General features: G+C 36.3%; 1 protein-coding gene across 3 annotated transcripts in view; it reads right to left on the bottom strand.

Annotated features, from left to right (window-relative positions):
• The window catches only part of LOC149562017 (Peptidase S41 family protein), a 224,318-nt gene that overhangs the window by 196,875 nt on the left and 581 nt on the right, over positions 1 to 26,862 (bottom strand). For all 3 annotated transcript variants that reach the window (XM_089825553.1, XM_089825556.1, XM_089825554.1), the window contains exons 2-3: positions 20,137 to 20,218; positions 19,555 to 19,685 (exon numbers count right to left, since the gene is read on the bottom strand). In XM_089825553.1, coding sequence (XP_089681679.1) covers positions 19,555 to 19,685; positions 20,137 to 20,218 — 213 coding nt within the window. The remainder of the gene's footprint in view (positions 1 to 19,554; positions 19,686 to 20,136; positions 20,219 to 26,862) is intronic.

Genomic DNA, 26,862 nt, shown 5'->3' with positions numbered 1-26,862 from the left:
GCAGGGAATGAAAGGAATAAAAGGGTGCCAAAAGGAGTAATAAGTCGGCATGTGAAAAGGCAAATCCACCACAAATTACCATTGGTTAAGGAGGCACGCTTACAGTTCCGCAAACAATCCCCTTACAAATGTGATGCCAGAGACCAATGTGGCAGGTGAAAACAACAAAGAAGGCTTGATAAAATGGCAAAGATTTAAGGAATTCCAAACAGTTAATCTTCTTCCAACCCAAGAGTTCACCAGAGTAGATTCTTCGATATCAAGATCTCCAAGCAATACATTCACTATAGACAACAACTTAATTACCACCAATAGTACTGATCTGGTTTGTAGATTTTTTTAACTTAGTCTTGGAGATGCTTGTCGGGCCTAATTAGTCTATCAAACTGTAATGTCCCCATTTCCCTGTTAGATTTATAATAATAATAATGTAAGATTGAATAATCAAAATAATAATATATATAGTTATAATCATAATTATAACTATAATGACAATCAAAATAAAATATGAATAAATAAATAATATAATTATAATTAGTATGAGATTTGATAATAAACAATTAATATTAGCAATAATAATAAAAAATCACTATGAATAGACATGACTATTGAATATTGAAATATAGATAGATGAATTAAGGAGGGGAAAAACATAAGAGATGGGGAAAGAGTATATAACATGAGGAAATCGAAGGATATAATAGAATACAGGGACAAGTGGCAGCCTGTACAGAGGTGTAATGGGGAATGATGAAACAAGAAGTCCAACATCAAAGGGAACTTTTCTGATAATTAAGAGTGAGTAATATCAGATATTCTATAACAACGCACTTACAGTCAGAAAGAATAGATATTTATCTATGCAAACCACTTTAACACCAATGCAGAGAATGGAGGAAACGAAATAGTGGAACGAGCGAAAATAATAAATCGAACATTTCAATTAGAGGATAAAAAGAAATATCAACAACAGTGGCAATCATCATTCAAATTCATGAGAATAGAGAAAGCAGGTCCGAATCATAAACCACAAGCCAGCCAACACAACAATATACTCCACATCAGCTAAAACTCGTGCATTAGCCTACACTTGCATCAATTAAAACAGTATTTGGCATCCATCTTAGGTGGTTATAAATTGTCGTTTTTGACCAAAAGGCCACATTGGAAAGAAAGCACATTAAAATACATCTGACTATTTAAAACCAAGTTGCACTCTAGAGAGGACAACGAACAAGAAGATCAAATCCAAGGAGTCGGTTTGGCAGAAAAGGGATTGTACATCAGATACAAATATGGCCAACACACGCAGAATACCAGTTGGGATTGGATCTAAGGATTGATTCAAAAACAAATAACTATATAAGCACTTTTATATATATTAAGCCCCAAGTATATCATTGAACTTAAATCACATTGAAGGCCGATAGTCATTGGTAAAACTTGGACACGAATATTATAATGAACTTATATATGTCCTCTTAAATACAAAAATATATGTTAATTCTATCAGATGAACAGATTGATATAGAAAAAAATCTATTACATTTAAGCAATCTCTTAAAGACATATTACAACAATACCAAAACATCAGAATTTGGTAGTTATTCTACATAGTTTTAATAGGAGAAATTACACAAACGAAGTCAAGAAGAAGCAAATTTGTGCTGAATATAAACTACTATTCCCAATAGAAGATTGTTTAAGTGTTTGAAATTTCATCAACCTTGGAGTTTTAAATAAGGAGATTGAAAGGTCTAATTTGAAGATATGGCAGAACCGCAAATTAACACCGACATATGCTTGCAACCAGTCTCATTAGTTTTTGTGTGACTGATGACTTAAACAGTTTACCTTTGAATGCAAGTATTCTTAGATCTGGCAGCAAGACGGTGAGGAATGTTGGGCGTAAGAGAAGTAAATATTGATGATAAACAAATATCATCATCAGTGGTGCCAACTTGATCATTTGGAGAGCCCAAATATATCAATTTAATATGAGAAGTGGATACCTGTATTCCAACAACCATTATCTTCATTGATAGGAAAATGGGGGAGAGATTTAAGAGCCAAACATCATAGAAAGTGTGGAGGAATTAAAGAAAGGTTGAAGACAACAAATCTATTAATCCTTAATCAATGCAAGCATGGATGACTTAATGAAACGATGGAAAACTAGCAACTTCCTTTGGACATTGATGCATATGCCATGTTGCACGTCTTAAGACACGCTCTTAAATTGCAAAGTTTGTTTACTTGAAGATAGTAATTAACAAAATAAAAGGAGACTACACATGCTACCCATATTTAAATTAATAACAAAAGCATCGGACCCATATTTAAAACCCACGTGCCCATACATGGTCAAGGGAATAAAAACAAAGACTATCGAATGAAGATCATTGACAAATATGCCTATAGCAAATTCTAGCCAATGACTTCTAAATTGACAGCAAGGACAAGTATTTGGAGCGGTAATTGTCAAGGAAATTAACACAAATAAATATTAAGTTCCAATGGAGGAACAAAATGGTGGTGATACTGGGAAATGAAGAAAATGACAGAGATATGTACTAGAAGATATTCCCGGATAAATAACATATGATGGGACATACTAGGATGTAATTGATGCTTCCAACTTAAGTATACTAAGCTAGTCACGATTATAACTATCTATTGAAGTTCTCCAAATGTATATCATTATGTATGGAGTTATCTTGAATCTTAAAGATTACTATAACCAAATCGATTGAAAAACATCTTCAATAAAGACATCAATTTCTACTAATTTCTTAAAGATTACTATAACCAACTCTAATTTAGCACATGGTGTCTACAACACTGGAGTTTGCATAATCAACTGAGTTGTCATGTAGACAACACAGTTGTTCTCATTCTAATTAAACACATGGTGTCTACAACATAATTTTACATGACACACCTATGGTGGCTTATCCTCTCATCATCGCACTAACTACTGTGCTCAATGGAGGATAATCCACTCTTGGTGGACATGCGCTTAATTGTGAGGCTTATCATTTTGCTAACTCCTAGTCATTTTAGAAGCATTCTAGAGGAATTTATATTCAGGCACTCCTAGTGTGTATGTACATCAATTCATTCTCATATTGTTATTATAATCATACATCATTTGGTCCATATTGTGCTTTGTTCTTGAGCTTCTTGATCTTGGCGTCATTTTGCCCTAAGGCAAATTCTTACATGGTATCAGAGCTATACCAAATTCTTACATGTTAGTGTAAATAATTATTATTTACACTTAACTTAAGTTTACGTAGGATAAATGCATTATTTTATTATTTATTAGTTAGACACCTAGGAGTATGCGTACTCATATGAGTTGTCATGTTGACAACACATGAGTTAGCAACTCTAATTTAGCACATGGTATCTACAACACTGGAGTCTGCATAATCAACTAAGTTGTCATGTAGACAACATAGTTGTTTGCACTCTAATTAAGCACATAGTGTCTACAACATAATTTTACGTGACACACTTATGTAGGCTTATCCTCTCATCATCGCACTAACTCCTATGCTCAATGGAGGATAATCCACTCTTGGTGGATATGTGCTTAGTTGTGAGGCTTATCATTTTGCTAACTCCTAGTCATTCTAGAAGCATTCTAGAGGCTTTTATATTCAGGCACTCCTAGTGTGTATGTACATCAATTCATTCTCATATTGTTATTATGATCATACATCATTTGGTCCATATTGTGCTTTGTTCTTGAGCTTCTTGATCTTGGCATCATTCTGCCCTAAGGAAAATTCTTACAAAACCAATAGAAGTTTTAGTGCTGAAATTGAGAAAGAGCAGCATTGAAATGGTAAAGTACACAGAAGAAAGATCTTGATGTGTATAGTCATGGGATCAAATAGACTGAAAACTCTATAAAATAGAGTAAGTGAGAAGTTTGCATTGTGGGGGGGGAATAATAACCAATGTTCCATTCTCATAGTTTGACAAATGCTTATATGAAGATGTTTTCTGATTTATTGCATATGGACCTTCGTTGGAGCAACTTGTATCAAGGCTGTTGTTGTATAGATAAGTATTCATTAGCCTTGAGTATTACATTTATCTACTCATTGTATTCTCTCTTAATTGTATATACTATAAGAGTTATTTGCCTTGATCTTTTCCTTTGTGTCTGGGGATGTTCTTGCAAGTAAAGGTTGATACTTTACAAGTGCTACCAACATTGTGCAGACTCAATCTAGAATTCATTAGTCATCTGATGATCAAGCTGGATAAAGTGAGGCTCTTGAAGCAAATATCTTCGATGATTGAGAATATGAGCATCCTTCTATATTAAGAGGGAATCTGACACTTCATCGGAGACAACCTTGTACGAGGAGGTCAGAAGGTTGATATCAATTTTAGAGGGAGTCAAATATTTCCATCAAAAGCAACATTGTATGGAAAAGTCAACAGATTAAGAGGGAGAAGTTCAAGGTGAAATTCCTTGTAATGCATTCTTCTCTATAAGAGAAAAGTTAGAGGTAAAAACCCTTGTTCCAGCCTCTAGGAGTAGGTATGGTGGATCCACCCTTTGACATGGTTCATAGTAGATATCATGTGAGTTACTACATGATTCTGTTGGAAAACATCATGAGAGGTGATGACATTTCATTGATGTATTTGTGAGGTCGCTATTGTAAGGTGACAATCTTAACAATGGCTTGACATGTTATCATGGTGGACTACATTAAGTTTTTGTCATGGAATATGTTAGAGATCATGATAACGAACGTATCATGATAGACTGCATTAAGGTGTTGTCTTGGAATGTGCCGGAAATCATGATACTACATTTTTTTGTTCTTGTGTTCTTGATCTATTATCATAATAGACTCCATTAACTTGTTGTACTAGAATGTGTCGGAGATCATCATAATTAATGTATCATGATAGACTACATTAATTTGATGTCTAGGAGTGTGTCGGAGATCGTGATACTTTTATAATGGAGACTACCTTTTGTCCCTGAGATCAAGGTTGTTATCTGATAGACTACATTCAATATTGCCCAAAGTGCACTGGAAATCAGATAACCCATATCTTTCTAGGATATGATATTCTTGTTGATAGGGATCTTCGTGTTGATGCTAGTGTTCATATCACAAGAATGTGAGATTGATAAGATTCTTCAGAATCAGATCACCATTTTGTAAGATGGTTGTGTTGTTTAAATCCTCCCTCGCTAAGAGGGAGTGTTGATGAAATAGCATCAGTCGAATTATATCTGATTTGATATATGTTGATATCCTTAAATTTGTCATTCCAAGAATATCATATTGAGATGATATCTCTCTATATGCTTAAGAACATAATGTGTTCTATAACAATCCTCCCTAGCTAAGAGGGAGTGTTAATGTTGTAGCTTCAATCAGATTGAATTGATCTAGAGTTTATCCCCAATAGTTATTGGTTAAATATTAATTATCAATTATACAGACACACATATATTGTTAATAATTTCTAATGAAAAATAACTTACCATAACCAATATTGATTAACATAGAGACATGTTTCTTCATGAGACATGTCTCTTCTACTCCTATATATATGCATTTGGATCTGCACTTGGCGCACACAGAAATAAGGATAGCATTATTAAATTTTGCAGAGATCCTTTCCCTTAGCACCTAATAGATTAAAGGTTGCACTTTAACTGTTTGATGAGTTGTCCGTTGTTGTTGACAAAGATTTCAGACTTGAATATGCATGTCAAGTGTATGTAAAAATTCCCCTTTGTTGTAGATGAATATTGGCTTTCCTAGGGTGCATGAAAAGTGTTTGACAATATGTCAACTTGCCATAGAAGTTGAATTCAATCACTCGTATGTATGAGAAAGGCCAAGACCAGCCAGCATATCATCTCTATTACATTGCCATTCAATTTTGCATCATTAGAAATTTAGAAATGTTCAAAAACACCATTTGCAACATACAAACTCCAATCAAGGCAAACAGAAACTCTAATCAGTAAGATCAAACATTGTATGCAAAGTGTTCGACAGTACTCCTTGAGGATTTAATCAGCAACACCATGGTAGATTATTCAAGGGATATTATATTTGTATCAGAGCGGTTTTGCCATCCTGATGGGGGTTAAAAATTAAAATTCACACAGTTGATATATTTGTAACCAGCACTCTGGTTTTGCTTCAGTCATGGGAAAAACCAGAAAAGAAATTGGATCGGAGCTAATATTATCTTTAAAGAATAAAAAATCATGTCATAATTTTTTTAATTTAGATGGTTTTGATGGTTTCTTAGATTACTAGCTTGGTTTCAATACGGAAGTGACTGATACACTGAAATATATTTGAGGGAAGTATGGGGTAAAATTAGTACTGGGTATATTTGAAACTCCTTTAATTAAACCTATTGAATTAGTTTGACCTAATAACAGCATAAGTGTAAAGTCTGGAAGGAGTTATTTATATATGCAAAAAGGTTTGAGGATGACAGCAAAAAATGAGTTTTTCACTACAGAAGCTTAAACTCTTTGAATTATCACGAGGTAGCAGCCATTTGATGTAAGAAGCATGCTTCTAGTTTGTTGTCACATGAAGGTGGACAAGATTTGGGTACTACAAACGAGACTGGCGATGTAGATTCATGCCATGATGAGTCTGAATTTTCAAATCAGACCTTGGAAGATAATTCAAAAAATCCATTGGTTGGTAATAGGTTGTAGGATTGTGACTTGGAGAGACTTGCAATTACATTGGAAATGGATGTGTGCAAAGAGATTGTCAAAACAGCAACTTCCACTTTACCAGTTGAAACTTCTTTTGAGGTACATAGCAGCAACACCTTGGTTGATGATGTATGCGCTTAAGATAGCACACATGATGTTGCTAATCATGAGGTCAGCATTGCGAACACAGCCTCATATCACAGTGCAAACTTTGAGTCAAAGAGCTTGCATGTGAGTCATATTTCAGAGACATCATTTAGTTGGGCAATTTAAGGTTAATGACAGAATGATTGCCACAGCCATAGAGCACTTTGATGTTTCTCATCAGATGTTGGCTACCAATGGTTAGAGCACTCTTGTAAGAGATAAGTATTGAGATGGTAGTCTTTCCCTTAGAGAGTTTCATACACTTTGAGAAGCCATTGGAATAATAAAACAAAACTATTTTACAGTTATCGTTAGCAAAGGTTATCTTCTAGAGTGAGATTGCACTTGGTATGTTGCGTTGAGGGGAAAGGAAGAGGAGGTAGATGAGCTCACTTATATTTTGGGAGTGACTATGGGTTCATTGGAGAGAGTGCAGAGTTGGCCCTTTGTGAGTCTCAGTCACATGTTGAGGAGCTTTCAGTGGAGTTGAGGTTGACACAGTCTTCACCAGCTATAGACGCAATATAGTCATCCATAGTGGCAATTCATGATGAGCTTATAACCACGGGTTAAAGTTTGAGCACGTTGAGGATGTGGCCACACGTATGATAGTTACAGGTGTAGTCAATATGGTTGGGATGAGTGCATCTATTGGGAGCTATGGAGAACCACATGCTACATCAAGTTCTCTTATGTTTACATTTACTGCAAGTGTTGTTGGCGATCTGTCAAATGACAGAGGTTATATTCAAAGGTATGGCAGTCAACACTTGACATAGGTGGGTGCTTTTTATCATGACTGCAAAGGGGGAAGTACTCATCACGATTGTTTTGATCCACACACATAGTATTTGGTGATGCATCAGTGTGGATTGGCTCTAAGGTTGTACCATCCTTTCTTTGATAAAAATTCTCCGTCTACAATAAAAGGGATTAGTGGCTAAAAGGTGGATTAGTTGGAGAGTCATGACATCCACGGGAGCCCGACAGAGGATGGAGATAATTGTAGATTTATTGATGCCTTTGGATGCCCTTAACTACACACTACAAATGGTTGTTGGTTCAGTGTGCTTGTTCGAGTACCTTGCAAGGCAGTGTTTTTAGAGAATGGAACTACAGATCTCGTAGGATGACTTGCGACTGTGGGATCATTCTTGGCTAAAAGATTGACCAATTCAACGATTGTCAATTGCATTGGCATTGGTTGAGGACAAGCAATCTTTAGGAAGAGTGGAGAGTAATGTCCACTTTCTACCACAAGTTGTGTGAGTTTTCTGTTAGCGTGTTTCATGGACATACAGGGATTTGAAGGGAGTGTCCCCAAAATTGTGCATACACCGTGTGTGTCTTTGCATGGACATACAAGGATTTGAAGGGGGTGCCCCCAAAATTGTGTGTACACAAAGTGTCTTTGTATGGACATACAAGGATTTGAAGGGAGTGCCACCAAAATTGTGCGTACACCGCATCCCATTCGCGCCTGGAGTTGTACTGGTAGAAGAGACCATACCAAATGAACAAGAACTATGTTGCAAGGGTCAATGAAGAGATACAGTGCACCCTATGTGTTTCATATTATTTCAACCAAGAATCTGAGTGTAACACCATGGTCAACAATAGAGTGCTTTGGTCTAAAACCCACCTGCCCCTTAGCTCTTTTACCTTCTAAGTCAGCTCAATTTTTATTTTGTGTTCAAACATGCTACCAAAGAGTTTACCCAGGAAGCGGTTAATCATAATAGTGTAACAATTTAATGGATTATGTATGTCTCTGCTTTTGTGGAGAGGAATCCCATGCTAGTTGTCCAATTTCGAGGGAACCCCTCTTTATTGGCATCATTAAAGATGTAATAAATATGAGGTGCCAAGATATCATTGTCCCATTTTAGATGTTTAGCTTGCAGCCCATCAGTGTCTTGGGCCTTACCCCTTGCCAATCTCGTTATGCCTCGGAAGATGTCTTCAATTGTAAAAAGTTTATTTGTGGTCTTGATTACCAGAGATCTATCTTTATCCTTCTCACGCTCATATAAAATCCTTGCGTATTCAAGCCATTGAGGCCCTATGATGTTAATTTCTATTTGCTTTGTCCTTTGCTACAGCTCTTTCCAAAACTTCTTGGGATTTTATTTTCTTAGGGTGATCAAGGAATTATATACCAAAAAACAAGTACAACATCTGAAAAAAATGAGTTCAATACATATCAAAGTCAAACTACATGACACAACTACAAATTTTGAATACATATTAAGTTCAATTTTTAATATCAATGACAACTAGAAATCAAAAATTGCATCTACAACTAAAGCTCAAAAGAGATTGTTGTTGTTGGGTGGGTGGTGCTAAAGTAGTTGCAGCATCTTCAACAGGTAGAATAGGTGCCTCAACAAAAGCCTATGATGGATGACCAAGCTTGCATTCCTCCTCACTTGTTGCAACTCCTACATCCTAGTCATCTTCCAACATCTCAAACTCAACTAGGTGATCATCAATAAAGAAAGGATCCACACCCACGTCATCACCATTAAGAACAGAAACCCAATCTATTGAATATAGATCAATGGAATACAAGTCAAGTGCTTCATGTGAAACCTGCTCTTGCACCATCTTTTTATGCTCAAAGGTTGTACTGCACATAGACCAAGACATTCAAGTGCTACTAAGTCAACCTATTGCACTATTTTATGTGAATAACCTCAAAAAGCTCCAGTTGCGTTTAGATCCAGAAGCACTATAGGGCTGCAGTAATAATTGAATGGAAAGCTTTAGAAGATTAGGTGTAATCGCACCATAATCTTCCCACGAATCTGCAAGGATAAAAAATGTCATTTATAACTTGGTAAAGATTCCAATGAACTTAATGAGTGAAACAAATGGCATAATAAAGTTAAACAGCTTTGCTACTTGGTTGTAGGGTGTTTCTCCTATGTTTGCATTTAGGTGAAGAAAACAAAGCAATCAGCCTTTTCAAACATGGGATCCAAGTCTGTTAGCACCTAAGTATGATGAAGATCTTATAAAGATGAATTTCATTTTGACTTTGATGATGACCACAATGAAAGTATGGAGGATGGTAATGAATCTAATGATAATTGTGATTTAGTTTGTGAAGAAAAATCTCATTTATCTTTGCATGGGCTGAGTTTGAGCAAAAGTTTAGGAACTTGGATGACTCTGATCCATAATATTCTAATTAAATTTAATAACCCCAATAGGTTATAACTTCTTCAAACACCAAAAATCTTTATACTTCAGTTGTTTGACATTTCGTCAAACACTTTGCAAGCAAGCTTTGATACCACTATAATGACCCTCCTCAAATATGCTCTCAAAAAAATGCTGATGAAAGCTCAAGGAATTTCATCAAACAATTCACATGCAAAGGACGTATGACTGATATAGTATTTCAGCTGGCTTTAAATGACTCTTTTTCAATTTGCATCAATGAGAATCTTGTGCTAGAAGACTCCAAATGGACTACACAATGACCTAACGTGAGTGTGCTACTACTTTTGACAATATTCAGTGTATATATATGATCTAAGCATGAGAAATGTACACCTACAGCCAACTGGCATTTTTACAAACAGATGGTATGCAAGCTAACTAGCTAATAAATAATGATATTGAATTGCTTAAATAACACCAGCAACTATTATCTTCTTAATTTGCAATGAAATTTCTAATACAATGCTCATGAAATATGGCCAAGACTTTTGGCATTTACATGGATTACAAAATGATAATGCTGGTATAATGCACACTTACAGCTAAAACTTATAGCACCCTAAAAAAAAATACTAACAAAGGAACCTGGTTGAAGATGGCTGTAATAATTTCCTTCAATGCTGCCCCTTCTGCTTTGCTTTTCCAATTTGCTTTTTCGAACTGCTTTTTCGGCCTGCTTTTTTGGTTCCGCTTTTTCGGACTGCTTTTTCGGTTCCGCCTTTTCGGATTGCTTTTTCATATTTTCTTTTTCAGACTATTACCCTGTTGAATCTCAAGACCATATCTTTCAATGGCGTCAAGATTTCCAACTTGAAGGGATTTCGTCCTTCAAACTATTGAGACATAATCTCCAGAAAATTTTCCAATTTCTTTGATATTTCCAAGCATGCTTAAAAGAAGCTCTTCTATTTCTTTTATAGTGTTCTCACAAGAGCTCCATCCTTCGTTTTCTCAATGTGGGATAAAACATAACTCCCTTTATGTAACTTATGTCTCCAATGTGTTATAAAATAAAGGGGACTCTTTTTAATTTAAATATTTTCCACAAACTATAGTCTATGCATTAATAAAGTTAAATATTTAAATTTAACTTTATAAAATAGCTTTATCAATGCATAACAAATCTTATCAGTGATAAACAAGTCTTCTTGTCGATTTTAAACAATTACCATCGACATACCGCTGCCCCTGGATGTCCGACCATGTCCAAGATGACTTACTATAAATAGTAAGTATGCCCAAAGTTGCCTCAAAACCCCTCAGAAAGACCTACAACTGAAACTATCTAGGCCAAATGGCCTCTAAGTCCCTTTAATGTCCTATTTAGCCTACGGGACTGTGGGGAAATAGGCTAACGACAACATCATGCTATGAATGCTAAAAAGGGGACATTACATTAAAACAATAATGTGGATGCATGAGACACTTGAGACAGGCTTGGAATCATTGTTGAAAGGTATAACAGTTCTAATTTTGATATTCATCATAGCAGGAGTTCACTTGATCCGCATAAAAATGATTGGACGAATAAATATGTGGCATTCAATGATAACCCATTCTTTAAGCTAGATGTGGAGAAAACATAAGAAAATTGACTTTATGAGTTGGATGATAGAGCAACTTTTGGTGGCGGTGTTGCATTTTGTAAAAATAGTAAGGTGTGAGATCTAGGAGAAGATTCAAATCCTTAGTTGGAACATGATTTTCAGCTTGCTGATTATTTGAATTCGCTTTATGAGGTGATTGTGTACCCTCTTGGAAAACCCCTGGATATGAAATGTGCAAATAAGGAAACAAATGAAGATTGCATTTGGAGTGATATGTTACTAGGAGACATCATTATTACTTACTACATGAGGAATTGGAGGATAGCTTGGGAATGCAGATTAACGATTACAATTGAGAGTTATTTCCTCATTGGTATATAATTTGAGTCGTTTCAATCTAACATGAGGTTTGGCCTTGAGTTTTGGGATTGACCAACAAGTGAGACATTTCATTTATTCATTTTTCTGAGTTGATGAGTGGTAATGCATGCTTTCCATATGTAGTCAAACATGCAGTTTTTTCATGGAAATATTAATTCTTGGAGACTTCTACATCTCATATTTTAAAAGATTTCCAGAACTTGTTCCTGAGCTTTCTGAAAATTTCAGAATGGCAATAAATAAAGGCAACTTCCAGCTTATTTCTTATGCAGCTTTGGAGAAAGGAGGAGATAAGTATGATATGCACATACAATCTTTGGGAATGGTTTTGAAAACAACTATTGTTCCTCACACTTAAGTTGTAGATGCTTTCACGGATAGATTACAAGGGATCAACAAAGAAGTCACAAAATTTCATGATATTTATTATGTTTTAAAGGGTACTTAAAGTTGTGTAATGCGCCTTTCTAGGAATGTTAGTAGCCATTCATGGTTGGGTATATGCTTGCAATTCTCAACAAGAAATAATGGAGCCTATTGGGGATGGTTGGAGTGAGTTTTGGAGGAATGATCTAAATTTCTGAGTCGATAGTGTTGTTCATTTCCTTACCAGCCATATTGTTATTCCATTGGTCCATCTACAAACGGATGGGAGAGAGATTTTAAGGATTGGAGAATTGAATGAGTGGTCAATCTTAGGAGTGTTATTTGGCAAAGAATGGATCGGGATTTTAGTTTTGAGCTTGCCTCTTGCTTGCCGATCAGTCACTTAATGATTTTCTCTCATTCAGAGGAGTTGGTACAATTTATTTTGTCAAGGAAGTAAAGTTTTCCAAGTGCAGACCGCTTGGGGATGCTTTCCAGCCACTTCTAAGTTATTTTTGAGTATTGTGATGCTCAACTTTCATGCTTATACTTGGAGAATTCATTTGTGCTATTGTTGTCCTCTTTGTAGAGTACTTAAATCAGATTGTACTACCCTGATTTCAGTCATATATAGAAGTAGCTATTATTCATTTCAGATCTTCCAAACTCATGGAGCCCACCCTATGAAGATTTGTGTTATAAGCTTCAACATTTTACCTTTGGAGTTGGTCCACAATAGCAAACTTATTTATGTTATGGTTCGTCTTTCAGAGGGTATTGAAGTTACAAAATGAATGTTAGCACTACTGTCCACTCTTTGATTACATTATATATGAGTTCATTTGCAGATGAGTAGGATGGTTTATTTAATCCAGAAAATGAGCAGTTCTTGGTTGAGGGTTGATGGTAGAGCAGATTTGAGCATAGGAGATGGGTTTTCTATTACTCCCATATTCATGAGTTCTATGTATCTGGTGAGATTTCAGATTGTTTACTGGTGTGCTAGCTTTTTCACATTGTTTATGTTGACCCTCAATCCCAAGGCAGTTTGATCTCGAGCACTTGTAGATTTCAGTGCAGCCAGTAGGAGACCCTCTTAGTTCAATTATTTTCCACTTCCACTTGGGAGAGTTTGGGTCATTGCAGTCACTTCATGATGTAAGTATGCATGCTTCCAGATAATAGTTGGTTGATTGCAGTAAGTTGGGTTTGTTGGTGTACACAAGCTTCCTCACTTGACACTTGGAGGTATGTGCCAATGATATTATTCAAATTTTTGACCACATATGCATTACTTGGTTAACTGATTTCACAGTTAAGTGTACAAATAACTTTACTAATCCATCATTTGTGATAGATCCCTTTCTTGTTTGAAACTTCTTGATGAGATATACTGAGATTATGGTTTTGGGTCAAGCAGATATTTCTTCTAGTTGCCTAGAATCATCTTAGTTATTGAGATTGCAATTATGGATATTACTAGGATGCTACAACAGAAAAGTCACATGTTGTGATCAGATTAGCACAGCTTCAACATGGCGGTTCCTTTATAAGATTGACTTGGAACCCTAGGATCACTTGGGTTTGCAGTTTAGCAGTAGAGGATGAGCAAGCTAATATTGGCTTATTGGTGGTTACTCCTTTGGTGTCCAAGAAAAGTTATTTTGGAGAAATTTCCTGACCAGTCAATAGTGTTGGTGCAATATTTGATTGCTCTTCTTTCGAGACCCTTTCAAGAAATTGCTTGTTTGAGTACCTTGCAGGGCAGTGTTTTTAGAAAATGGAACTACAAAGCTCGTGGGATGACTTGGGACCCTGGGATCATTCTTGGCTACAAGATTGACCAATCTAATGATTGTCGATTGCATTGGCATTGCTTGAGGGAAAGCAATCTTTACGAAGAGTGGACTGTAATGTCTGCTTTCTACCACAAGTTGTGTTAGTTTGTCGTTAGCATATTTCCATATAGTCCCATAAGCTAACCAGGACATAAAAGGGACTTAGAAGCCATTTGGCCACAATAGTTTCAATTGCAGGCCATTTTGAGGGGTTTTGACGCAATTTTGGACTTACTATTTACAATAAATGTTTTTGGGGATGACTGGAAATCTAGTGCTAGTGACATGTTGATATTAATTATTTAAAATCAGTGTAACACTAGTACCGGGGTAAGTCAGACAGCAGGATGCTGAGACGAGTTTCTGAGACGTGGGGACAATAGGCCTCATTTTCGAGAAGACAGGAGGACGGCCAAGGGATGGCGGCAAGGGGAGGATAGGGAAGGAACGGATGTTGTATAGTATATATATAGAACTTGAAATGCTAGTTATGAAATGATGTTTCAGTAGAACATACAAAATTAAAATACTTGAACATTGCAAAATTGCAACATGAACTAGAACCATTGAACATTCAACATAGTAACATATTATATACCCAATGGTAACATTCAAAAATCAAAATTCAAATAGAAATTCAAGTACCCATCCCAACGGTGGCGTGGTGGTGGAATGGCGAGGTAGAAGTACTTGGGTACTCAAGTACCCAGTGCAGAGACATCTTGGGGATGGGTACTTCAAGGTTTGGGAGGGGGGTGCGAGTCCCCATGTTTACACTGTTTAAAATCAACAAGATTTATTTGTCATTGATATGATGTATTTGTCATTGATATGATTTATCGTGCATTAATAAAGTTATTTTATAAAGTTAAATTTAATTATTAAACTTTATTAATGCATAGTTTATTGTTTGTGGGAGATATTTAAATTAAACGGATCCCCTTTATTTTACAACACATTGGAGACATAAAAGATAAATGGGGAAATATTAAACAAAAAAGCACTCGCAGAAAAATAGGAGCCATGAGAAAATAGAAGCAGCAAGAAAATAGGCAGAAAAAAAGGAATCCCAAAAAAAATCAGAAAGGCTTCTGGTGTTATATTTTATCCCACATTGTCGAAACAAGTGTGAGAGGCCATGTGAAAATAATATAAAAGGAAAGAAGAGTTCTCTTTCACCGTGCTTGGTTGAATATTGGTATTGCTTATTCTTTGGTTCTTGAAGGAGATTGTGCCTCTTCTTGTTGGTTTGTGAGAACAGAAACTCTTACAGGCGACATTCTCCACATTGCTGAGAGATACAATCTGGAGGATTGGGTGTGGCTTCAATACAGCAGTCACATTGGAGCTTATTAGGAGTAATTACTTCAATCTTTAGCAGTGAATATTGCAGATCTGATTTATAGCAGCAGATATGAGAAGTTTAGGGAGTTTGGCAAGTGTGTTCATAGTTGTACTTAATGTTGTTGGTGCATGAAAGTTCCTGCTGCGGCATTTCTGTGTTGTATTGACGCAAGCTATGGTTTGAAACCCTTTTATTTTCTGATTGTAATTGCAACAGAAATTTATATATATTTCCAGAAAATGGGTATGTTGTACTTGTGCTTGTAATCTAATTTAACCAAGTGGGTATTCACAGTTTGCAAAATCTCATTTCATTTTTAGAATTGTTTCACATTTTTAGTGATTTAAGTTTAAAGGTTTTTAGCATATCATTAGTGTTACTTATTTGCAATATAGAGTAACCTTCAATTATGTTATATCTTCTCTCTTCAAGCTTTTAAGAAAAGACACAAAGAGAGCAGTACATTACAAAAGATTACAAATCAAGATGTCAGGAGCTGGATCGAACATGTTGAAAAACAATTCGAGGAGTTCCTGCAAGGATTTTTTCCCTATATATTACAAGGTGGTATTGATTAATGAACGAATCCAAAGTGTAGAGGACTGCTGGAAAGATTTTCAAATGGTGCAAGATGAAACAACTCCTCACCTTAAGGTGTTAAAGGTAATAACTACTTCAATGTTAGTTCTATTAATCTCATTTTGGTTTTGACAAGGCAGTGACAAAACACTTAGTCATTATTCAACAAAGAACAGTGCAAGCTGAGTGCATAGTGCATGCCGAGTGAACAAAGCAAGCTAGGTGATCAATGCAAGCCAAGTGAACAAAGCATACCAATCATAAGTCTCCAGATAATACATGTCGAGTAATATGACAAACAGTGTCGAGTAGACAGTGCATCCCCCAAGTCACCTAGGTGCCAAGCTATTAGAGTGTGCCGAGTGATTCAGGTGTCAAGTAAACAGAGTGTGTCGAGCTATTCAGGAGCCAAGTGTATAAGTATACAGTGCACAATGAAGGCCGAGCATCAGAGCCTATGGATGCCGAATGAACAATTTATGTCAAAGATGTTTGTAATGGCACAAACTTCTATGTAAACCATTTTTAGCCGACATAAACATGAAATTTCGATTATAAAGAATAAGGAGGGAGTCATACTATGCATCCTTATGCAATGCATGCAACCAATCAGATTGAGGGAGGCATTAGGCAGCAATATGGATCAACCACAATCATTGATTCTAACCTAATTTCGTCTCCATGATGTTTATAAAAGAAGGAAACCCTAAGGGTAACCTAATGTTGCGAAGCAGGATACTAGGGAGAGTATTTGGTGCGAAGGAAGCATGGAGAATATGGCTAAGACAGAGTTTTGTAATGAAGAATTACTCTGAGAGGAACAAAGACAAGTAGTGAAAGGTTAAAGAAGATAGATCTGATCAGGAGGATCAAGAGATAACCAGTAAAGAGGAGATCTGACATTAAGCAATAAGGAGCTAACCGAAGGATTAGGTGTTGAATCATTCTAACAGGTAATACAGAGTAAATCTCTTCACAGAATTGTCTTACAGGCTTTTGTAAGTCTCTTAACCAAGTGCTTACTTTATTGTGAGTTTAAATCCTCTAGCAAGGTAAGACCTAACAGTCTTTTGTAAGTCTTTAACAAGGCAAACCTCTCACAGGGTAGATCATAGTTTATGATCAGAATGTTGTAGCCACAATAAGTCACACTTTACAACTGCAGTAGTGAAGATTTGTGGGTGTCATCCCCACCCCAGTTTTACCTTCTCCTTGGACAGTTTATGGGTAACCAAAATCTCATGTGTTATGTGTTGATTCATTTCATGTTTTAGATGTGATGAATGGTTACATATTTCAGTTTACATGTTAAGTTATGAGATGGATGTATGGTGAAATATTTTAGAGGTAAAAGTTTTAAGTGTTGATTCAAACACCCCCCCCCCCCTCCCCTTAGAACTTACTTTCTCATTGTTAATTCCAACAAGTTCAAGGTGGTGTTATTGAAGAGGGAAATGTTTATGATTTCAACCATTGAAATTAATCTTTGATGATGATAAGATCAACCCTTGATTTTATGAAAAAGGAATGTGAGAAGATAAAAGGATCGATAAAGGAAATACAATTAAAAAATCCTCATGCACCTGGAGGAGTTATTTGGCCTAGAAATGAATAAGGATGAATTTTTGAATTTAGAAGAGTTGAAGAAGGTAAAAATCATTTACTTCGAAAGGCAAGAGTCTATCAAGGAGAATCGATTGAATGAGATTCTATCCAAGGGCAGAAAGCAAAACCGAAGGAATCATCGAGGCATGCTCTAAAGAATTGAATGTGATAGAGCTATGACTTGACACTTTGCTAAGTGGCATCATGGAAGGGTTCAAATCATTTATGTCCAAGTTCATTTAATATGCTATCAAGGAAAAGGACAAAGGGAACATACTTCAAGAAGAAGATTTGTTATGATTCCACACAGTAAATAATTTTCCTATTGGCCCATGGATTGGTTCTCTATTCTCATTGGTTAGCATTTAATATCTCTAGTTGGTGGTTGTAGAAAACCCTAATTAAGGTTGCTTTGAATTATCTAGGTCGTTGATATTGAATCAATTTGGATTAACCATTGTACTTAATGCCAATATATAAGGCTTCTCCCTTTCATTTGTGAGGGAGATTTTGTGAAATTGTTGCTGAAATGCTGCCAAAACAATTGAATATTCATTGAAGCTTGGTGAATACTTGTATTAGTTTGAAGTGTTGAATGGTTTCCACTTTTTCACTTAGAATTTGTTTATGTTGGGTAGTTGAGTGAAAGATATCATTGTTGATTCATGGTGAAACTATACGTTCATAATTTTTTTACAGGGTGATTGCAAATGGCAGTGTAATGTTATACTAAACTTCATTACAAAGCACTTACCTGCAATTGCTTCATGTTCATTGATTCACATGTTTTATGGTTTTGATCTACATTTGAAAATTATCCTCACACCCTTGGAAGATAGCACATTCCTTTGCACGGTTGCTTAAGTTGGCGTTGCAAGGATTGGTTGGTTTCACCTCATCATCAATAGTCTCTCACATTGATAGAGTTAGCATAAATTCCTAAATCTAATCTCTTTTGCACTTTGTTTCATTAGAAGTAGTTAAAATGCTTGCATTGCTAGATCATCCGTATTTAAAAAGTTGTTATCTCATTGAATGAATAGTGTAATTCCCCTGGTGATTACCAACAAATCACATCATTAAACTGAGTTGTGCCCAGCAATAAAGAACAAAGTACAAATTTTAAACCTTGGGGTTGCTTTACCCAATCACACAATTTCACATTTTTCAGCATTTGAAGCTTCCTTATCTATTGGGGTGGTCACAAAAGTCATATCAATTCTAAAAAGTAGTCTATGAAGCAATCAATGAAGTCATTTGTGTTAAGAGGAGACATGGCCCATGATATGAAATGTTGCTTGGACAAAATAATAAAAAATTTAATAGAGAGCATGAGAATTGGTTATTTCAGCCTCCTTAATAAATTATATGAAAGTCAACAATACATGCTTGTGAAGCTCCAACAATGCCTAACTGCAATCAAAGTTTCTGCTGATTGTTGAAACAATAAAGCTCTTTGCAGTCTGTGGCATGCTACCCTTCTTCTATGTTTGACGAATGCATATTCAATACAAAAAAATTTTAAAACAGCAATTATGCTATATTTTTATTTTTATTCTTCTGATGAAACTGATATAGATTGTAGCTTCTTGACAATTTAAAATGTGCAATAGACATAATTATTTTGAGATTAAAGCATTATATTGTGTAAGTGAACTTCTGTTCAGATCTTTAAACAGATACAATGTCCAGAAACATGTAAAAAAAAATCAAATTTTCAAGGCAACATAATTTGATTGCCTCCAATTATCACAATAATTGTAAATATGATTGACACCATACCTTTGGACTAACGAGACGTGTGAAAGGGTCCCCTAGTGTCGCAAGCATGTTCCTAATCTTACCATAAGCAGCATCAGCAGACTTCAAAGGAAACATCTCAACCATTGTCTGTTGCAATTTCAAGTCCCAATCTGCAGAGATTCAAATTTTCTAATTCACATTACATATAAGGACAGTCCTTACAACCTTGTGAACCCAAATATGAGAGTCAAATGGGCTCCTACAGTAAAATGCTGACTTAGCTCAAAACCTTTTCAGTAATGACTATGAAGATAACCACCACTGGATTTGTTTCAAACTCTAAAAAAAGTTCAATTTCAAGCGTAATTCCTTGCTGCTATTGTTCTAAAAGAAGCTAAAGGGTTAAAGGGTACTGCAACAGAACTGCAACATTCTCTTAACCTCACCAAAATGAAAGAATGCGATTACAAGAATGTGGTTACAGCTAGATTACATGTTGCTTGAGTTAAATATCCTCATGGCCCATAAATCACCACATAGAAGTGCATGGTGTCACCAAACAACCAGTGAGATATAACATGGAGATAGCTTCAACAAGATAAATATGTGAACTAGACTTACCTTGATGATTGAAGGTGGAATCTACAAATGTTTCCCGAACCACTCCCCATGCTTCTACTAAAGTTCTCTGAACTGTATTAACCTGCATTGGTAATACAAAGTATGAAGATAAAGTTTATATAACAGATTGGCAATACAAAAATAATACACTTCAAATGGCAGCAAAATCATGAATTGAGCTCTGCTATGAATTTCTGCAAGGTGATCATGAGCAAGTAGATGCATAGATCAATGCTTGTCTAGCCTAATAACTTAGGCCAAGCTTCTGGTACAGGCACGGGTACAGGGTTATGGTATGCTAGTATGGTAAAAAACATTGTAGGGACTGGGTATGTTCGCATGCATCTATACAAAAAAACATAAATAAAAATCATAAATATATACGTTAAAAAATAAATATATGTATGTCTATATGTATATATTTAAATTTTAAAATCTTCAAACTATACTAGTCTATAACCCATAGTTACACCATCCTAGGGGACGGGGGGGCAGGGGAATGGGGGGACAAGTTTCCAAGACAAGGGGACAGAGGGGCCTTAATTTGGGGACGGTAGGGGGGCAGTGCTGGGGGGACCAAGGGGGTTGTATATATTATACATATGGTACTTAAAATGATAGTTATGAAAAGATTTATTGCAATATAAGATATAACGATGTAAAAGGGTAAATACTTGAACATTGCATTGAATTGGAATATCAAACATTGAACATAAATAGTCAAATCAGCAAATAGTTAACACCAGGACGTTCCCCCATCCTCGGCAGAGGTGGTGGATTCTGAGGGCACCATTGGGGACAGGGAACGGAGTCTCCAAGTCCCCAATGTGTCCAAGTTCCCGGTGCGTGAGGCAAAAAGGAACGGGACGCATCCCCATGTTACTATGCTATAATCTTATGGTATCAATATTCTTATTTATAAGTAATAAACAATAAACATTTTTTCTATTAAATATAACTGATCAAAATTACAGTTCAGATTTGACTTTTTAGTCCAGACTCCATATACATAAGGCAGATTACTTCATTGTGCAGTTCATATAGATCAGTTTACAATATTATATCATCGAACGAGAGGAAAATAAATCAGTTTAAAATATTTCAAAATCAATCCTATACAGTTCTATTTATTAATGATAACAGATTTCCACAATCCATGATACAATATTCATGCTTCTGGTAAGAATGTGCGTAATTTTTTAGCACCAACATTTCGGATCATACTCAATGATCCATCATCAGGGTGAGAGAGCTAAGAGATCTATATATGTCAAAAAGATCCATCACTACAAAAACCCAAACAGTACTGTTCAGAACTGCTCGTCATCTTAGTTGCTGATTCGGGCATGAGAATCAAATCCGTGGATTTGTGAAAAAAAAAAATTCCTATTATGATTCGTAGGGAATTGTAGGTGTGTGGGTGTGTGTGTATATATGCATATGCATTAAATATTAAAAAACACAAGAAAAATATATATAATTCTAAAACTAAATCATTTCATAGTAGAAATCTATGATTCTAAATCATTTCATAGTGTGAATCTATGAATCAAAGTCAATACAATTATAAAGAAAATAACTTTAACAAAAAACTGGACGAATCGGGATCCAGCCTCCAGGGCATGAATCCAGTAACTCTAAGCTCATCATTGAATCTTTTGATCCATGCAACCCATCCTGCATCACCCTCTTTCCACCCAAGGACTTTGTCATCCAAGATCTGCTGTGTGCTAGGTGTATCACTCCTTCCACAACTGGAAGTGCTGCTGCTAAAGGGTACAGCTGCAACAGGTGGATCCTCATTTTGTTTCCCAATCCCCTTCTTCTCTATGAGCTCAGCCATGAAAGTTGGATCAAAAAGACAACCATAACAAGGAAACTTAGCAACCCTAGCAACAATGTAAAGAGGTCCATCACGAGCATGAAAAGTGTCGGAATCATTAAAGGTAATGGTAAGGTCTCTAGCATGCTTAAGAGTAGGCTTAAGCTTAGCTTGAACTTGAGGTTTAGGCTGAATATTAGGTTTAGGTTGAGGTGGAGGTTGAGGCATACTTCACAGTGTTAATGGTATAGTCATTCTCTACCCACTATTGATCATAGGCAAAGTTTGTATCAGAGGAAGAAGAAGGTTGAGCAATCGTATTAGCAGTGCATTGAGGTAAAGGATTGGTGTAGATTTGAAGATTTTGATTAGGAGGTGCCACAGATTTGTTTTTATTATTGTGATTATCAACAAACAAAGCATTAGAATCAATTAAGTCTTGAATCTTATGTTTCAAGGTATAACACTTTTCAGTATCATGGCCAGGCTGACGATGATATTGACAAAAGGCTTTTGTCTTGTCCCCTTCTCCGCACTAGTGTTATGGCACTAGGTTAATCTATCTCCACATCCGGATAAATTAACAGCATTGGCTTTCACGATGCCTACCAGTCACATCAAAAATTTTATCTTAAGTACATCAGTTATTATATTAAAGTGTGTGGATTAAGTTACTTTATGTTATAAAGTCATTTACTTTATAAAGTGACTTAAGTGACTACAGGACGAAATTGTTGTTTTATCACACATCCCTTATTTCAACGTTTTTCCCTCCCTTCGAGGTTATAAATAAGGGACCTTGCCTTGGGATTTACACATAAGAATATATGAGCTCAAATATACTAAAAGTTTTGGTTGCTTCAATGTGACTGGTATTTCCAAAGGATGACAAACCTCTTGGAAAAGGTGATACTAGACGAAAAACCTAGTGATCACATTATTTGTTCAAGATACTATAGTGAAATAGGGACGTGATATCTGGATGAATGGGCTACACAGCAAAACAGCCAGTCATGGTATCAGTTTCCACTGATTTTTGAGGAACGTATACTGGATTCTGGCGAGAGATCAGGCATGAAGAGTAGAAGTGTTGGCTGCTATCTATTTCTCTGAAGGCTAATAACGGTGGCAATATCTTTTCCAGCCAGACGGGATAGAGGTATTTATAGTCATAGCTGCAGGGTTAACATCATTCACCAGCATTGGCTCTCTGTATTGCATCAGAGTTGGGCAAACGTGGCTTTATCTTCTTCCAGGCTACAGGAAGGACGGTTAGCAAGTTGGCTGGGTGGAGAGAAAGAAGGTGACCCAGATCTCATTGCGTATCCTGTGTCCTCATCGACTTCCTCGCCAACTCACGGGTCTGTATAACTCCTTGCTTGCCCCAATATTGTGGTGTACATACTATTTCCTTTCTAATATAGACAGCATTGTTATTCATACAATCTGAACATATTGTTTCCCTCACATTACTCAACGCCTGCAGCCAGATTTAATGAGACACTATGAGTATTAAGTGCTGACTGTAATTCGGTTTCTAAATTTTTGTACAAATTGTTGTTTGATGACTTTGCTGTATTCCCTTATTTAACTCTGCAAACATTGAATATAAAGACAAGGGACAATATTGACCTGTTGGATTAAGAATACTAAGGGTAAACAATTATAGTGGGTTATGTAAGCTACAGCAGATTAGTGCATGCTAACTGTTTGGCAAAATACCTGGGACAGGAATCACATGCATTTTTTCTTAATATCCAAGGAGGGGAAATCACAGTGGTAATATTAAGTTGTGTCAAGTCTGTATTCAACTTCAAGACACAGTTTACATTGAAAGTATTGACATCTGGTTTGGTATGTTCTTGACTTTAACTGAATAATAGCAAAGAATTGGAATAACAGCACATGATCTCAGGTAATGGTTGTATGACAAACTGTTTGATGAAATTCTGGACAGTTTTTGCTCAATATTTTAACATTAATCAAGCAGAGTTCATTACAGTGGTATCAGAGCCACAAGACCTGCCATCTTGTGGGAAGTAACAGAAATTTGCAGACCTATTTTTTATGTCTGTATAACTCCAATCAGCAAACAAATTTGGATCCGAAGGTGAAACAATGAGATCTCTGAAACCCAGAAATCGTTCGGTTGTCTAACCCTATTCAATACTGTCTGATAACGAAATATTTTCTGAATCTCTAAAGTTCTGTGAAAAGGACATCTGAATCTGCAACTTGTGTTTCCTTCTGAGATCTGCAACCTACAATAAAAATGGTTTTATTTTATTGATGGGGGTTTGCCTTGGTCAAACCCCAATTCAGGAATTAACCTTGAAATTGAAATAATTGAAATGCTGGAAATGTAAAGTAAATGCATGAATTCACGTTAAACTAGTAGAATCTCTCAAATCAAATGCAATATGTTCACTTTACCAATTGAATCAGATCAAGAGGAATGTGAAGGTAGAAGAATGGATGTATGTAGAAGACCTTCCTTGATGACAAACTCCACTATCATCAATTAAGGAAGCTAGATATTGAAAGGTTGTAGCATGACGATGAAAGAGATGATGAAGCCCCCAAATGAATTTCTTGAAGCTCCTTGAAAGCACCTTGAATGCAAGGGATATCCTTTCCAATGACTTGCAAAAGGATCTCCTTGAATGGACTTGAAAAATGGCTTGAACGCTTGAATCCCTTGAATGCTTGAAGACTTAAGTGCTTGAGTGCTAATACTTGATATGACTTGTGTACAGAATGCTTGTGTTAATATCAGATGGATGTTGTGAATGCATGATGCAGAATGAGGCAAATGGATGCACTTATATAGAAATCGGAATAAACTCGTCAGCCGAGTGGGCCTAAAAATTAACACCTCGGATCAACCTCAGAACAGGGCCCTCGAAGGGGTCCCAAAAATAGGACCCAAATAGGGTCGAACTTTGGCCCTGATTGAGCAGATTTGAACTTTGGCCATACTAACCAAGTTCAGAAATCCTCAGGAATCCCTTGGGGTGCCGAAACAGGTTTGGGTTTCCAAAATTCAGGTATAGATTTCAAGAAAACCTAGTTCAGTGCGGAAAAGAGATTGAGTGATGTGAAAGAGAAAAGGGAGGACCCAAGTGGATAGGTCCTACCTCGAGCTTTGCATTCGAAAGAGGTATATCAAGGAGGATTCATTAGTTCCTACCTATCTAGGAAAAATAAAGAAAGATGAGAAGAAAAGGGAGAAATGCATATTAAATACAAGTCCCACATTAAATCTCACTAAATGTGTGCTAAATCATCATTAACTTGAAGCGCTTCCAATTTAAGATGGTTCAGCTATTTCCACCTCTGAACCTGTCATCTCAGACTGAAAGTTGGTGTCTATTGTTACCATGTTGTTGCTGGTTTTACTGGAATCTGAAAATTCTTGTTCCCCATTTTCCAACATATTCTGACTAAGCTTTGCCCACAGACTCACAGAGACAAAATAGTGTTTTGTTGTTTTGCTGTTTTTTCTGGTTGATAATATTCTAACGGTTTGAGAAATTCCCAAAGAAAAAAGTAATGCAACAAAAACACAAAAGAACAAAGAGAGGTATGAGAAAGGACAGAATAGACCCTGATAAACAAATTCCCACTTTAGAAAGAATATCCTCTTTCTACTGGCTACTTCTGCTTTGTGGTCCCTGACTGTGAATATGTGGGGCAGAAGGGCAGCCCTATTCGCATAGGACTATTGATGGACCCACAACTTATTAATAATGACTATAAAACCTGTCTCCAGCTTGAAGCTCAAAAAAAAATAGAAGCCCTTGTTTCTCAGCTCCTTGTCTCCTACAAAAGACGCTTGTCTACTGCAATATCTGTCTCGGAACTCGCAACTCGCATCTGCATGGAAGAGTGCTTGCCTGGATCGGAAGGTAAGGATTGGAATATATCTATGATCCCTTTGACCAACACTAACTACACTTTACAGTCCTCCCTTTGCAAAGATTGTTTGTCCCCAAGCAATGCCCAAGCAACTCCACAATCAATAGACTGGTTCAGCTTGTAACCAAGAATGATCCCACGGTCCGAAGTTATCCACAAATCTAGTACCATAAAACATTGTCCTGCAAGGTACCCAAAGAAGTGACCTCCTAAAAACCTTTCAAAAGAAGAGAAACCAAATACGGCACCAACTCTATCAACTCATTTGAAACTACTATCCAAAAGCGCTAAACTAGAGCACCAGAGGAATAAACTCTAGTAACACAACATTGGCTTCCTTAACTATTAAACTGCAAACCCAAGCGATCCCAAGCAGTTACATGAGCCATTAAACTATAAACTGTAATATACTGGAAACTATCACTGACTTTAGTAAACACAAAAATTACCAATAGTTTAACTCGGCTTGTTGACTGTGAGTCATTTGGGTGGTCGAGGCAGTTGTACCAATTATGGTTAAATGGACCATTAGATCTCCTGGGCGGGCATAAAATCATTTCATAGCATACAAGAATATTTCACATATCCGCCTGCACTCCACCAAGACAGAAACATCATTCATTACCAGCACTTTATTTCTGTTTCAACGATACACATTTTATTTCTTTATTCAGAGGACACTGGGGATTTAGCATGGACCCATACCAACTGACGATACCAGGTTCAAGTTCTGGGTGAATTCACGATATTAATATATATGGTGTGACATTGACGTTCTAATGCCTCAGAATTGATGATGCAGACGCAAGTTTAGGGTTGTGAATTCTTGATACAAATGGAAGCTCGGACCCTGCCTGAGCATAAAGAGGGCACACGCACTACATACCCAAGAATTCAAGCATGTGCCTCCTCCACTCAAGCACAAGATATTCCTGAGAACGGGAATACTCCTCCATTACCAAAACTAATACAAAGTTATAAAATTA

The sequence above is a fragment of the Cupressus sempervirens genome, chromosome 4 (assembly GCF_028749045.1).
Source record: "Cupressus sempervirens isolate cs-2001-9-10 chromosome 4, ASM2874904v1, whole genome shotgun sequence".
Taxonomy (NCBI): domain Eukaryota; kingdom Viridiplantae; phylum Streptophyta; class Pinopsida; order Cupressales; family Cupressaceae; genus Cupressus; species Cupressus sempervirens.
This window is presented reverse-complemented; position numbering and strand designations above follow the sequence as displayed.